This window comes from Coprinopsis cinerea (assembly GCF_000182895.1).
Source record: "Coprinopsis cinerea okayama7#130 chromosome 2 map unlocalized cont3.2, whole genome shotgun sequence".
NCBI classification, from domain to species: domain Eukaryota; kingdom Fungi; phylum Basidiomycota; class Agaricomycetes; order Agaricales; family Psathyrellaceae; genus Coprinopsis; species Coprinopsis cinerea.
In genome coordinates, this window is record NW_003307543.1 from 3,239,038 (window position 1) to 3,254,031 (window position 14,994).

General features: G+C 52.2%; 7 protein-coding genes across 7 annotated transcripts; 1 reads left to right on the forward strand and 6 right to left on the reverse strand.

Moving 5' to 3' along the window:
- Positions 1 to 113: 113 nt before the first annotated feature.
- On the reverse strand, positions 114 to 2,364 carry CC1G_10386 (hypothetical protein; the record flags this gene model as incomplete). Its single annotated transcript, XM_001839950.2, has 11 exons — positions 114 to 132; positions 193 to 261; positions 324 to 467; positions 532 to 660; positions 720 to 801; positions 860 to 1,049; positions 1,105 to 1,251; positions 1,317 to 1,581; positions 1,634 to 1,822; positions 1,883 to 2,015; positions 2,073 to 2,364. The coding sequence occupies 11 exons, from the start codon at positions 2,362 to 2,364 to the stop codon at positions 114 to 116; spliced, it is 1,659 nt and encodes a 552-aa protein (XP_001840002.2).
- A 2,040-nt stretch (positions 2,365 to 4,404) lies between these two features.
- On the reverse strand, positions 4,405 to 5,069 carry CC1G_10387 (hypothetical protein; the record flags this gene model as incomplete). The annotated part of the gene is made up of 4 exons (XM_001839951.1): positions 4,405 to 4,467; positions 4,522 to 4,647; positions 4,705 to 4,758; positions 4,815 to 5,069. 4 exons carry the CDS (start codon positions 5,067 to 5,069, stop codon positions 4,405 to 4,407), a joined length of 498 nt encoding a protein of 165 aa, XP_001840003.1.
- Positions 5,070 to 5,901: 832 nt separating this feature from the next.
- Positions 5,902 to 6,114, reverse strand: CC1G_10388 (hypothetical protein; the record flags this gene model as incomplete). The annotated part of the gene is made up of 2 exons (XM_001839952.2): positions 5,902 to 5,955; positions 6,016 to 6,114. 2 exons carry the CDS (start codon positions 6,112 to 6,114, stop codon positions 5,902 to 5,904), a joined length of 153 nt encoding a protein of 50 aa, XP_001840004.2.
- A 2,992-nt stretch (positions 6,115 to 9,106) lies between these two features.
- Positions 9,107 to 9,769, reverse strand: CC1G_10389 (hypothetical protein; the record flags this gene model as incomplete). The annotated part of the gene is made up of 1 exon (XM_001839953.2): positions 9,107 to 9,769. The coding sequence occupies exon 1, from the start codon at positions 9,749 to 9,751 to the stop codon at positions 9,107 to 9,109; it is 645 nt and encodes a 214-aa protein (XP_001840005.2). The 5' UTR covers positions 9,752 to 9,769.
- A 438-nt stretch (positions 9,770 to 10,207) lies between these two features.
- Positions 10,208 to 10,870, reverse strand: CC1G_10390 (hypothetical protein; the record flags this gene model as incomplete). The annotated part of the gene is made up of 1 exon (XM_001839954.1): positions 10,208 to 10,870. The coding sequence occupies one exon, from the start codon at positions 10,868 to 10,870 to the stop codon at positions 10,208 to 10,210; it is 663 nt and encodes a 220-aa protein (XP_001840006.1).
- A 670-nt stretch (positions 10,871 to 11,540) lies between these two features.
- On the forward strand, positions 11,541 to 13,004 carry CC1G_10391 (hypothetical protein; the record flags this gene model as incomplete). The annotated part of the gene is made up of 4 exons (XM_001839955.1): positions 11,541 to 11,555; positions 11,609 to 11,864; positions 11,922 to 11,996; positions 12,055 to 13,004. The coding sequence occupies 4 exons, from the start codon at positions 11,541 to 11,543 to the stop codon at positions 13,002 to 13,004; spliced, it is 1,296 nt and encodes a 431-aa protein (XP_001840007.1).
- Positions 13,005 to 13,179: 175 nt separating this feature from the next.
- CC1G_10392 (cytochrome P450) lies at positions 13,180 to 14,988 on the reverse strand (the record flags this gene model as incomplete). The annotated part of the gene is made up of 9 exons (XM_001839956.2): positions 13,180 to 13,249; positions 13,301 to 13,453; positions 13,513 to 13,644; positions 13,696 to 13,777; positions 13,841 to 14,030; positions 14,097 to 14,110; positions 14,171 to 14,300; positions 14,359 to 14,815; positions 14,867 to 14,988. 9 exons carry the CDS (start codon positions 14,986 to 14,988, stop codon positions 13,180 to 13,182), a joined length of 1,350 nt encoding a protein of 449 aa, XP_001840008.2.
- Between the last annotated feature and the right edge of the window lie 6 nt (positions 14,989 to 14,994).

The following is a 14,994-nucleotide window of genomic DNA, read 5'->3' on the forward strand; positions in this document are numbered from 1 at the left end:
GATACACACTCGGTCTGATTGCAGGAGATAGGTGACAATCAGCGCATGCGCGCTTAACTTTGGTACAACAAACAATGAATTGTCACGCGCATGCCTCATTAGGAGGCACATCCTTAAACCTTAATCAAGTAACTACACAATGAAAGAGAATACAAGTCATAAAAGATACAAACGTCACCATGATCGACCTACTGGTCTCTCACAAGTGCAGCATGCTGTTCCGAACGAGGAACGATATCACACTCATAAGGGAGAACACCGCTGTCCAAGTTACCGCACATCAGCGAACATCCTCAACCTAAAGGTCTTACTGAATAACTCACGCAATCATCCCAGACGTAATCTGCATATCAATCGGAACGGGGTTGCCGTACTGGTCTTTGGGTAGACTGACATTGAAAACGGCCAACAAGCAAGCGATCATGTAGCCGAGGGAGTCGAGGGCGAGATGGCGACCGGGGCAAATGCTGTTTCAAAAGAAAGTAACACGAGGTTTAGTGAAGGTGAGCCATTGAAAGCACCAGTACTCACCGACGACCGAAACCGAAGGCAGCGATCTCAGAATCGACAACGTTAGGGTTGATCTTTCCGTCCTTGAGATATCGCTCGGGGTTGAACTCCATAGGGGTGTCGAAAGTGTTTGGATCGTGAAGCATGGCCCTGGTGTGACGATTAGTTCACAAGAGCCTAATATACGCATGAGAGTGGACAGTGCATACCAGAGGTTAGGGAAAATAACAGTTCCCTTTGGCAAGAAATGTCCACGGAACTCGTCGTCGTCTTTAATAACATGAGGAAGGGCTACAGGAGCAACCGAGTCAGTAGGATGAAGAAGCACTGCTCCTGGGATGCAACATACCGAAGGGAGCAACGACAAACCACCGAAGGATCTCCTTCGTGAGAGCCTGGATGTAAGGCAGCCGAGCGACATCGTCGGGTTTGGGGAGCTGGCAAGGGCCCAGCACTGCATCCATCTCTGCTTGAGCACGCTTCTGGAAATGCGGGTTCGTTGCAAGAGCAACAAACAACGCTTGCGAGGTACCACCGGTCTTCGAGGATTATCAACGCCAATCCAACATTGCTACTAGTATATACAAGACTTACCGTATCAGATCCACCGACATAAGTAGCGACAGCAGTGCATCGAGCAATGTATTCCTGTTCGGCATAACGAGGATCACTCTCTGGAGGGAAGTCCTCGATTAATCCACCAGCCAAAGAGTGGTACTCCCGGCTCTGCTTCCCAGATTTCTGCTCAGAAGACACGTATCGTCAGAACACGGATACAAAACCCGAAAAAACTTCAACAAACGCACCACTCGATTCACGACTTCATCGAACGAATCGTGAATCAAACTCCTCGTAACTTGGGTAATCTTGAGCAAATCTCGTTTCCATCCTGCGCCAGGGAACCAGGCCGGAACGTATTTGAGGAAGGGCAATACATTGACGAGGTACTTTCCAGGGAGGGCAGCTTCGGAGAACCCTTTTGCGACCATTTCTGCCCTCTCGATGAGGTCGGCATTATACGCGGCATTCGTCGAACCATACGAAACTCGCATGAGGACCATGCCAAAGTACCTTGCCCAATCGTTAGTTACAATCACAGCGACAGCCTGAACAGTGGACTTACAATCGAGCTTCCGCCATAAAGTCCTTTGGACGCGCCAGCAACCGTCGAAGGAAGACTAAACCTTCCTCTTCAATGATGGATTTGTACAGGTGGACCTTGCGTGGATTAAGGTGCTGCTGGAACGCTCGTCGATGTCCTGTCCATTCAGGACCATAGTTCAGCAATCCGATCATCCATCCAAACTCCAAGCTATCATTTTCGTTCAGTCAGCGAACGCGAACAGGCTAGGACGCAAAGGATAGGACTCACATGTCGAATGCAGGCGTTGACCCTGGCCGGTCCGAGTAATTCGTACCCCTCTTCTCCAGGAGCTCAGTCCCAGTCGCCACCGAGTTGATGATCATCAATGGCTGCCCGATAGCCTCGAGGTAGATCATATCCCCTGCAGAACGTCTGTGAGCATCCGCAAAATAACTGAGAGACTGAAAACGCCACACACCATACTGCTTCCCCCAACTATCATACACGGCCCACGGGTGCACCGACGGAATTTGGAAAAGATTCCCAACGAGTGGCAAGCGTCTCGGACCAGGAGGCAATGGCAAACCACGAGGGTTCCTCTTCCGGCGGTTAATAGCAGAGCGCAGAAGCAGAGTACCCGTAAATATCGCTACGAGGATAGCAGACCGGGTAGTCGCATGTCCAGGCGAATGCAGCCACTCTGAGAAGAAGTCCCAATTGAGGATGGAGTCGAGGGACAAGTCGCCCAGGTACGGTATCGACTGTAGCATCGTGGACATGGCTGGCGAGCGCAGACTGAGGCGCGAATGGGGAAAGACGAGGAAGAAGCCTGGTGTGGGCGCCAGACCCCACTGCAAGGGCCTCTCTATATGTAGGTTCTACTATGTCTAACCACGAGGTCGGAAGCCGATGACGGAAAGTTCTAAACTTCTTCTGGCAGTTCTGCGCTCACAACGCGCCCATGTTTACATACCGTGTGCATTCTTGCTCCAGGGACAGTAGATACGAGGGACCCACAGTCACGGCATAGTTATTAAACATCCAGGAACGATCCTCCCGAAATTGCCGGGCTCTGATAGAGAGTCCAGCTTGGGTCCTCCGCGGTGGAACATCCCTAGAGTCTGCGCACAGGTTTCAACCAGTTCCAGCATTCGAGGCCTCAGGACTAACGGCAGGTTTCCGATAGGCCAAGCCGAGTCAACCCAACGGGACAGGCTAGTCTCGGGAGATGCAACGAAAGTGGCAGTCGATATGTTTTCTCTGTGATCACCGGTACATGTACCTGTGGACTGCTTTAGTTCTTGACAGTTGAAGCATTGTCGATTACTTTACCTTATGGCATGTCAATGACAGAGTGAGGGCTCTGGACGTACATTGCACATCCATGAGTACCCTCAAAGCATTAAAAGAATAGTCGGAACATCGGATTCCCGTGAGCATCTGGCACCTGAGCTTACACTTTCACTTCAGGTTACTCACCGACCGCCACGGGTTGATCGAAAAGCGAGCCCACCCAGCATCGAACCCGCGAAGTTCGAACCACCCACCAAGCGCCCACATCCCCGAAATCCGGATATTTGCGTTCAACGTCTCTGCCATACAACGTCACACAAAGCACCAAAGACTCCGGAACCGAACCCAACCGACTCATTGCACGCCACACCAACGCGTGTGCGCCTCATTTTCCACACGCCCATTCATTGCTTCTTCCCCCCGACGACTCTCCCGCCCATCTTCTTCTCTTGCGTCGCCAGCGGTTTTCGTTTTTCTAACGCCATCCTCCTTCTTCATCCTATCGTCTACTCAGCTGGGCATTGCCAGCGAACAGCTCTGCTGCAAGGCCTCCCTTCCCTCCTTTCCCCCCTTTACCCACCTTTACGATACCTCTCCTGAATACATGCTTTCCCTTTCCCTCATCTAAAGCCCTATGTCTGCTTTAAGATCCTCAACAGTCCCCAAGAGGCCATCACTTCTCCAATATCCAAGACTAAGACCCAAGAACGAAGAACGAAGAGCGAAGAAACCCCCCCCAAGCCCAAACCCTCAAACAAGAACATTGTGAATTCGACTATATGTACAACGGTGTGCATCAAGAACGTCCTCAAGACGTCCTGAAGACACCAGCATGTCTTGTGCGCGTGTGTGTGACTACGAAAGCAACGAAAGCAATACTGCGAAGATAGCAAGATGCGAAGAAACAAGAAACAACCCCAATCCTTTGTTATATGTGCGTGAAAATGACTGAAAGCAAATGAGCGTGATGAGATCTAAGCGTGAAGATACGAAGAACCCCGTCAAGAAAAGCGAGTCAAGCAACGAAGAAGACGAAAGGAAGAACGAAAGTGGAACCCAGGCGGGTCGCTTTCAGCATCAAGAAACCTGAAGAGAAGAAGTGCGAGGAGAGAAGACCTGCGTGATTGAGAGATGAGTGAGTGAACCAGTCCATCCAATCTACACCAAGAAACGTACCAAGAACACCGTCAAGCTGTTCTACAACTGCAAGACGATGTCAAGGGCCCACGACCCGACTTTCCAAGCGAGCTGGGCGGAAAGCAGCCTGTCGGGCAGTCTGTTATGTACACGGGAACCGACAGCGAAAACATCGATTGCGGCGGCGTCCACGAAGAAACGAGGGGGGCAAGGATGGGGAAGGAGTCAAACGATCCAGCTTCCGCGGGCTGGTATGTACAGCGGAATTGAGCAAGTGCGTTGGGTCCGATCCGATGGTGCCAGGGGTGATATGGTATGTGCAGCGGTCCCAGTAGGCATGCCTCCCGGTTCCAGTTTTGTTAGTTGTGTCGGATAGTCGGTTAGACGGTGATGTCTTTACAGGAAGCAAAGGCCGCAAATTTTCTGAAAGTCCCCTGGAAGATCTGAAAACGCTAGTTAATCAGCAGTACCGAAGCAACATAGCCGTGAAGACCTACACCAACCCAACCGCGAATCAGCCGACGGTGAAGACCAGAAAGACCAGAATCCAGGCGGTCGATTTCGTAGGCCGTCCAATCGTCACCATCGTCCAAATCGTCATCATCGTCTTCGATAGGGTCGGGCTGCAGAAGAGAGTTAGTGAAGCTGTAAGAGAACATCTTCAAGTAAAGCAAACTCACGTCGTAAACCATCTTGAAGACTAGCTCGCCTTCGCGCTTCGATTCAATCGCTCTCTTGAAGCCACGTCAGAGGAAGAACCACGAAAAGAACGTCAACTCCAACCACTTACCGCCAACACGTCATCGACCTTCTTGAGGTGTACCGGCTTGGGAGGGTCATCGAATCTCACTCGTCGATGGTGAGTAGAGATATGAACGATTGATGATGGATGGATGGTGATGCCTGAGACCTGCGGCTCTTTCTTCAGGTTGTCGCTGGCAGTCTGGACCTCTTCCTCTGGATCTGGCAAGTCAAAGCGGACTCGACGAGCGACAGACGAGCAAGCTCGCCGTCGAAGAGCGATGGGCGTTGTTTGGGTGTTCATATTGGGTGTAAAAGGAGAGGAAAGAAGTGTCGATGGCGGAAAGTTCGAGAAATGAAATGAATGCAATATGAAGCTGTAACTGTAAATTAGGCGTAGCGTAGATTTGAGCGAGAGGAAAGAGCGGAGGCGCGTGGCGGAAGGCGGGGAAGTAGATGGTGGTTGGACGCGGTGGTGGTGTCGTGGCTTGCGTCGTGAGGAAAGAAAGAATAAGGTCGACGGGCGTCGCACGAAGGAGGAAAGGGAAAAAAGGCTCCAAGGTTCTAAATTTGAGAGGAACACGAAGAATGTTCTTGGTCGATTCAGGGCCGTGACCAATCGCCCTAGTTGCCGGTAGCCCCAATCTCGATTTGGGGGGTATCCCAGCCAAAGAGAGTTTCGCTCTCCAGACGAAACAACATGAAGTCGATGACTCGGCTCTTTCCCTTCCTTCCACGGGCTTCAGCGTAGCTCGAGGCCGCTCTGAACCACGGAGAAGCAGAAAAGCCAACGGTGAAAGGCGCGGGGAAGGAGATGGCGGTGGTCTTGCTGACGTCTGAGATGAATCTGCCAACGAAAATGAAGGCGCTCTTGTGTTTGCCGTAAGGAGAAGGTTGAGTCAATTCTGTGGGAGACTTGAAGGGCAAGGACCATCAACGGGGACCTTGCGCGACAGCAACAGGGGCCAAAATCGGAAACCTTGCCTTCAGAATCAGATACGGTCCAACCCATATCGAGATAGTTGGCCGCCCACCTTGCAAAAGGCGGCGACGGGCCCGTAGAGCGGATATATCTGCCAAAATCCCCGATGGATGGGCGGGAATCTGCTTTGGGGACAACGGCGATCGAGATTCGTTCAATCCTTTGGGATCGCAGTGCGCGACGATGACTCGGCATGGGGGTGGGAAGCCTGTTGGGAGCAGTGCGTGAGTGCCAACGTTCGAGGAGAGGAGGACGTAGAGGTGCTTACCAGAATGGAGAATGTTTGCTGCAGAAGCCTGACGAAGCGCACATCCTCCACCTCAGCCGAGTGGACGGTGCTTGCCCACTGGGATGGTGGCGTAGGCATTGAGCCAGCAAGTCCACAGAAGCATCAGCTCGACAGGCGGCCTTAAACAACTGGTGGTTGTTCCACAAGGGCTATGCCTCGAGCTTCTTGTGCTGAGCTGGAAGGTAGGAAGAGTCGCTGTGCGCGACGCTCCAACCCACTCTCCGTTCAATAAAAGTTCATGCTCACCCTGGTCAGTTTCCCTAGGCCCCATCGATGTCGACCAACCTGGCTCCAAGAGACTCGTCGAGCGCCCATGCCTGCACCCCACCAGAGCTGCCCGACGTCGCATACACCCCTCTCTCCATCGCCCCGCTGCAAACATTGTTATACTCAGCGACAACAGTTCGCGGTGTACGGTGCCAGGCGCTCCTAGTTCTACCAAGCCACGCGGTCTGCAAGACTGGTCTCATCTCACAACTTCGCGCCCTCTCCATCCATCCTCAGCTTCACATGGGTTCCTGTGTTGGCCAAACCGTCAGAGAGGGGTGGACGGACAGAGGCATGAACTAACCTGTGGCTGACCTTTGGCGTCAAGGAAACTGGGTGATGCTGGGCGCATCGCTGGGCGGTGGTGGTCCTGCAGACAAGTGCGTTCCCTGTCGATGTTCTTGAACTCTCGACTCCTGGACTTACGGGAGGCCATAGCTCGACAGACTCTAGCACGCTGACACTGAGCGGCTCCGCCGTTGCGGCGTCAAGTCGGACAGTGCTTGTACTGTGGACACTGAACGGACCAATCGTCGTCGCCCAATAAAGGGATCGCAATATACGGCTCGAGCTGTGAGTCGCGCCCAGGGCCATCTCTGCAGGGCACTAACGACGACCCTATGGTTCACTTCAGCCTGTCCAGCAACAGCAGAAGCTGCACGAGGGCACAGATATGCGCCCTATGGGAGGCAGAGATGATCGAAGTCGATCGCCGTGTCATGCACCATGGCAGCGCCTGCAGCCTCCCGAAGTAGACCACGGAGACGCATCGTCGCTGCCAGCCTTTTGGTGTTTCCCTTCACGACTTAGGAGATCGAAAAAGCCCTTAGAACAACTAGCGGCGGAAGGTTAGCCAACCTCCTCAAGTCGAGCAACCGAAAGCGCACCTGGTTCGTCGAGAATTACCCAACGGAAGCATAATCTTCTCATTTGCAGAGGCGACCATTAGCCATTCAAATTGGTGTGACATTCAGCGCCGTGCATGCGGACCTCAAGCTCGCCCGGAACGAAACCGCAGTCAAGCTTTCCGCAGACACGAAGAACCCGCCCTGCTCAACATCAAGGCTGAAGTCAGGCTGCTGCCGGCGCTGCAACGGTTTAGGATGAGGGCCTCGCTGAAGCAGCCTTGACACGCCCTTGATGGCGAGCCTATGGATGAATAGAGAGGATCATTAGCAGTTTACAACCAGAAACTTCAATACACGCACCATAACTAGCGCCGTCGCTCACCCGCTTCCCCCTTGCTTTCCAATCCGCTTCAAGACGCTCAAGGACAGCGACCTCGCCTAACGTATAACAGCATCAAATACCCGTCTCCACCGCCTCAAGCTGTAGCGCACGGCGAGCAACCCTCCAAGCTCATCGTTCGCGTTTTGGGACGAAAAATCACGATTCGAGTCATCAATGCATCATTGTCGGTAGGCGGCTCTCTCTGGTTCGCTACATCGCCCTACTGACGTCCACGTCGTTGTAAAGTTCATGCTCATCGTCGTTGCGTCGTCGCGGTGGCGAAAAGCTGTAAATTGTGTCGTCGAGAGTCGTATATTGTGATGGGAAGAAATCAAACGGCGACCCAGCGGGAAGCGCGTTGGATTTGGAAACCTCGCCCTTCTGGCAGGCTCCGATCACCAGTTTCAACCCCGACCATCTCCCTCTTGGCAAATTTGGCCACTCGCTGTGAAGCTGAAGGCTCTATGACTGGTCAGGTCAGTGTGTCGGGCCCTACGATGAGAAATTGCCGCCTATTCCGCTAATTTCTGGCATTTTTGTTTATTGGTCGAAAAGCGCAATGAATTAACGTTTTCTCTACGCCAGGATGACAATTCACTCGAAGCGATAATACTGTCCCATTTAACCCCTTACCAGCCCAACGACTTAGCACCAGTGGCTAAGTTGGCAAATATCTACTGGCCCGACTAGGTCGAAGTTCGAACTATACACGTTTCCAAGGCCATTGCTCAGCAGCATCGAGCCTCTAGGCACGCTGGCACTGGGCTACCCATCGACCAATAGGCTTGTCAGGTATTGTATCCGTATTATACGTGCAACCGTGTCTGAGAGCCCACCTTCACTCCAGCCTCGAGCGTTCAAACGAGAGAAATAAATTGACGAGGAAATACATACTTCCTATCGCTCGGTTACTCACATCGTACTTCAGGCTGTTCTCCAGCACCGGAACCCGGGTTCATCCTCTAAACACAGTTCTCCTCAATCTCGCCCTCCCGTGGCTCTCATCGTCAACGTCATCAAGTCCATCCCTTGAATCGCCGCTTCCTCTTCTCCGCTTGCTACCAACCGTGGCATAGACACCCACCTCACTATCCCTCCAATACCGCGCCAAACCAGCCTGGGCCCCTCGTCACCGCCGCCCTCTTATCGAAGCCTACGCAATGATCAATCGCAAGTGATTGCTCGGTGGATGTCGAAACACCCTCTCACAAACGGGCCCGAAGCGTGACACCAATTTCCCGTGTACGCGATACCCGAGCGACTCGCGTCTGGTTCTTAGTCCCACCATACGTGGTTCATCGCCAAGGTATACAAACTCGAGCGACACTGGTAAAGCGAGTGGCCACTCTGCCGACGGCTTTACTAGTTCCTCCCGACGCTGCCACACCTGAGGCGCCTGCTCATCCCCGCTGAGACTTACTTGCTCGCGTTCGGGATGGGTACAGATACCGCATAACCTTCCTTGATTGGTGTTGCGTGTCAACAGACGATCGTGACTTCTCAGCTGAACTTAGACCAATCGCTCACACTCCCATCGGCTAATTAGTCGTAACGGAAACTACATTTCGAACATTCAAACTCTACGAGGTGCGTACACCAACACCGGGACAGACAAACTATACTCAAACAAATGTAACATCCCCAAAATCCTAAAATTCTCTGGCTGATACCCTTCAAACTCCTTCCTCTCCTCCACAAGATCCTTCAGCCCAGCCAGTACCAAGCTCGCAATCCTCCACGCCATCCATCCCCTAGTACGCATCTTCCCATCATCATCATCGCAAAATATTTCCAAAGGTTGTTGAAAGGCTCCCAAAAAGTCGAGACAAACTTTGATGAACGGACTGCCAAACAGCTCTTCCACAAAGGACGGAAGCACGTCGGGTATCGTATTAAGAAATATCTCGTATCCGTCTTGAAGTATTCCCTCGCAGTACTCAGGCGATTGGGCCATATCTCCCACATTGAACATAGGTCCGTGGTATCCGTTGCGCGAGAGCCAAGGTTCAAAGACAGACTTGAAGTCGTACGTCCAGTCATGTCGAGGGGCCGTAACAGCATAATCAAGAGTAGAAGACTCCAGAGCACTCAGTTCTTCGCGGTTCAAGGTTACGCCTACGACGGTAGGAGGCTGCAATACGTCGAGCCGTAGGAGTGTGTTCTCCGGGGCATGCACGAAAGCCGCAATGGGCGGCTCGTAGGTCGGAAACGTCGCCATATTCACTCTTCTGCGTGACTAGTATAGAGTGAAGAGTGGTGGTGAGCAGGAAAGAAGAATTCTGGCGTTCCAGCCGTTATAAAGCGTTTCGGATGCCACATCAAAGCGATCAAAGAAGCGCCGGAATTTCCTAAAACGGCCTTCAATATCCAATGGTGTGTCCTCCCTCACCAAGGGTTCCGTGGGTTGACAATGGGATCTGCGGTCTGTACGGTTCTCCCGAAGTATCGACTTCGGCTGGGCTGGGCAGACAGAAATAACGTATGCAAGTGGGTGGCATGATCGTCAAGTGCTAACCTGCGACACCTGTGGCGTCTATCGTAGCTCATCCGTCCGTTGAAACGGGTTAAGCAGATTGTATCAAGTTCAACCTAATACCATATACATTCGCCAATCACTTTTTAGGGTGATTCTGTGTAAGGAGATGCGACAACACTCAACTTCGAGCATTGCGAATCAGACTCTCCGAAGCGAGTACACGAGCACCGGAACAGACACCTTTTTCTTTAACAAATGCAACATCCCCAAAATCCTAAACCTTCCCGGCTGAAACCCTCTAAACTCCTCCTTCTCCACAACAAATTCCTCCATCGCCCTAAACGCCATGCTCGCAATCCTCCAGGCCATCCAACCTTTAGTGCACAGACCCATCTCCGATCTCTCGTCGTCATCACAAAAGATAGACAACGAGGGTCGGCCAAAGAAACCCAAACAGACTCTAACACGCGGCCTACCGAAAACGCGCTCTTGGAAGTCGTGCAGCTCATCCGGCAGCGTCTCGAGGAAAGACTCACCCCCACCTCGAAGCACCGCCTCGCAGTACTCGGGCGATTTGGCCATATCCTCCAGGTTGAACATGGGTCCGTGGCATCCGTTAGGCGAGAGCCAGGGCTCGAAGACGGAGTTGAACTTGTCGTGTGTCCAGTCCGCTCGGGACACTGTGAGAACGTAGTCGGTCGTAGAGGTGTCTATTACTAGTAGAGTCTCTCGGAGCTGGTTGTAGTCCAGTACCACATCTACTGCGATTGGAGGCCCTGAAGGGTCGAGACGGAGCAGGGTGTTCTTCGGAGCGTGGACAAAAGCTGCGATTGACGGGTCTTCGGTTGGGAGTGTCGCCATATCGACTCCTTATGGCAGTTGTCCGTCTTATGTACCTTAGCGTTGGTACCGTGACATCAAAGCGCACCCTTGAGCGATCAAAATGAAAAAATGGCGCTGGTAATATTCTAATACGGACTTTATTCAAGGGCGGCTCCTCGCATGTAGCAATGGGATCCGTAGTCTATTCATCTACAGCTATCATCGGAATCCGATTCTACATCTAAAGACGTCCCCGGGAGTAGGCCGTGTCGAACGTTAGCATTATCTTTGCTGGCGGTCCATTTGAGTTTGCGCCTTGATCCACGTCAATGCGTCAGGACCCAGCATACACGTGAGCATACAGCGTCGTCTCTGGCAGTCGTCGACGGCCCAAGGCCTTAAGCGCTCGAAATTCAAATTCCGAATGCGGCGGATCAAGCGGCATCCCATGCTTCACCACGATGGAAGAACGACCCCCTGTCCAGCGACCCGTTGGTTATTTGTGCTCAACCAACCATTGACACAAAGGATAGCTCGTGTCTGGCTTTTTATACCTGCTATGGAGTGCCACAGATGATAAAAACAACTAATACATACCTATTCCTTAATCCAGGCGCCGTGATGCGACAACATGCATGAAACTGCTTGGACCACACCGAGGTATTGTTCAAGGGCGATTCCGCGCCCGAATGTTTTAACACCTTAAACAATGTCATCCACCACGGTGAGCTGCAAGAAGCACTCAAAACTGCCTGCCCAGAACTAACCGATTAACAGGAACCCATCGAGCGTCCCGAGGCGAACGCGGTTGAAGACTCGGAGGAGAAATCTGCTCCCAATTTAAAACGCCCGCGCACAGACTCAATTGAAGCGAGCCAGCTACAGTATCCACCTCGAAGCAAGAAGGCTAGGATACAAATTGAAGCGGGAACCAGGGACCCCAAGAAGTCCCCGGTTTCAGCAGGCTTTCGCATCATTGCTTACCCTGGCGAGCTGGAGGCTCTCTGGAAGAAGCCCAGAGCTGAGGAAAAAGGTCTGTCGAATATATACACTCACATTTAGCTGGTCACTGATATGCCTTTTCTCGTAGCCGTCCAAACGGAAGACGACCCTAAACCGGCCGTCACCACTAGGCCAAGGTCACCCTCGAAAGCGCAAGCTACAGGTACGACTCTTCCTCTTCTTGAGATGAATCCCCTGTAACGGTGTGTTCATTGTATTAGTGAAACCGACTGTCCGTATACCTCCCAGACTTATCAAGCCCATCGTCATTCGACCTGGGCTGGTCCGACCCCGCCGCCCGTCCATCAAGGCGACCTCTCCAACGACCAAACCAACCAGCCCAACCGACACCGTCACCGACGCAACTCCATCTCCCAACTACGGGGCCGCCGTCAATGACCTCACGGGCAACTTCGACTTGTACGCCATGTCGCTGGAGTTCTTGGCTGACATCTTCACTGGGAAGAAGCGGTCTGAACCATTCGAACCCACAGGCAAGGGTAAAGGCAAAAAGGCGACCAACAAGAGCTGGAAACCAAAGAAGAGAGTGGCCGCGCTACCAGATTATGAAGGTCTCTACAACGAGATCATATTGTTACAGGCCGAGAAAGACTGGACAGCCCAGATCCAGATCCCCTCCACCGGTGTTCGCTTACCAGGGGAACCTCCTTCGAAGCCCAAAGAAACAGGAAAATTCTCATCCATCGTCCTAGCGAACCCTATCGACCCACAGCATCCGTACGAAGTCAAGCTCTACCACGTCTCCCTCCGCGCCGCTGGAGAGTTCACCTTCACGGAGAAACAAAAGAAGTTCTTCGCAGAGGGCGCAGGCCTCCAATCGCACGACTCCCTGTCGCCAGGTATCATCGCCGCGCTGAAACTGGCTGCATCCTCGCTTTCCACAGATAGTTCTGGTGGGTACGAGGGGGTGATGAGTTCGTCCGGGTACATCAAGCTTCGAAAGGTTTGGGATCCTGATCAGCCTGGGGATACACCGAACGAGGCAAAGAGGACGACGAGACGCCAACTCTTCGAAGGCTACGCGGCTTTTGAGATTCTGTTCAGCAAGCACCATCCCAATCATCGAACGGAGGAGGGTCGATTATTGGAGTTTGGCTTCTGGGCTGTTCGAAGCGCGCCTATTGCCAAACCGCCGAATCAACGTAGATGATTTATCGAGACAGAATACGTCGTGTCCTCTTATCTCTGTTCTTTATTAATGTTCTCTTTGGGCGGTTTCCGTCGCGCGAGCGCTGCATTTCATGTGTGCACAGGTGTACAGCGCTAATTTATCCCTTCGGAATAGTCAAACGTTTGGGCTAGACATGGTGGTTCAAGAGTCATATTCACTCGGAGAAGAGGATGGCATGTCGGGCAGAGCGAAGTGTGATGTCGCACTCGTATGGAAGAGGGGATCTAGCACCATTCTGTTAATTCATTCAGAACCTCATAGTATTAGACACGTACGACAATAGTTCCTTAGAGGTTACCTCGAGAGTCTCAGGCATCTGCGTCGGATTCCCGTTCTCGTCTTTGGGAGGAGTGATGTTAAAAACAGAAAGGAGGCAGGCTGTGAAGTATGCCAGCGCGTCGTTGCTGAGGTATCTCCCAGGACAGACTCTGCAGAAGGAAATCCATATTCCTGAGCTTTCGGGTTTTAGAGGAGGGAGTAAACTCACCGACGCCCGTATCCGAAGGATCCGTCACTTATAGCATCCCGAACGTCTGGGTTGATCTTTCCATCCTTCAGGTACCTTTCTGGTTTGAATTTCATCGGGTCTTCGAACACCTTCGGGTCGTGCATGATAGCCCTAGCAAAAGAGATGAGAGAATGGACCCTGAACAACGACGGACGAACGAACCAGGTGTTAGGAAACACGATACTTCCTTTGGGAAGGAAGTAACCCTGGTACTCGTCATCATCCTTCACGGCGTGGGGAATGCCTGCAGAAGCACGGGACGCAGTTCGGTAAGCAATTTGGCTGAGAACGGGCAGAGAATACGAACAGAGCGGTGCGACGGTGTGCCATCGGGAAAGCTCCTTAACAATAGCTTGGATATACGGGAGTTGGGGGATATCTTCAGGCATGGGTAATCTCTCTGCTCCAACTACTTCGTCGAGTTCTTCTTGAGCCTTTCGTTGAGCCTCTAGATTAGATGCTAGAGCAAAGAACAACACATGGGCGGAGCTGACAGTCTGCAAGTTGAAGTCAGTTCATGTAAGCGTCGACGCTTCCTGTGACGAATTCTGTAGATGGGTTACCGTATCTGCCCCAGCTTAAAGATGGTTTTCGTCAGTAACTGAAATAGAGCACAATGGCAGTGACCCATACGTACCGACGTATGCAACCACTGTGCTATTCCTCGCTACTGCTTCCTCCTCTAGGTAGCTGGGATCACTTTCGGCCGGCAAAGCCTCAATGACCTGCGTTGCAACGTTCGGGAATTCGCTTTGGTATCCATTCCTCTATCACGGTTAGATTTGAGAGAGCGGTTTCCCCAATCGTGGCCCAGGAGGCATTCACCACTCTTTCTTTCGCGTCGCTCCACGAGTCGAGGAGAGCCGAATTCATGTTCGCAGCCAACTCCATCAATCTTCGTTTCCAGCCTGCTCCAGGGAACCAAGCAGGAACATAAGCGAGACTCGGGAATATGTTGACCAGATAGTTTCCAGGAAGTGCAACCTCCGAGAATCCTTTAATAATCCGTTCAGCGCGTTCTGTGAGGACGTTGTTGTAATCCCTGTCGTTCACGCCATACGAGATGCGGATGATGATAGACCCAAAGTACGAACGAGTCTCTTCATGGAAAGCGCTAGGGTTGTTGGATAGACGGCGGAGGAAGACGAGCATTTCTTGTTCCAGGATAGGCCTGTACTTGGGTATTTCGGACTGGTGAAAGAACTTGTGGAACGTCTTGCGATGGGCTTTCCAGGATGGATCACTGTAGCTCATGAGTCCAAACATCCAGTTGTAGTTCATGCTATTTGATTGTCTGAGTACAGTGGTCCACCGAAACGAAGTTGTGACATACATCTCAAAGGCAGGTGTCGCTGGGCGCTCGGAGAAGTTGGGCGCTCGCTTCTCCAATAGATCGACCACAACAGGGAGGGAGTTGAGTACTATGATGGGTTGGCCCATGGCTTCGAGATACATGATGTC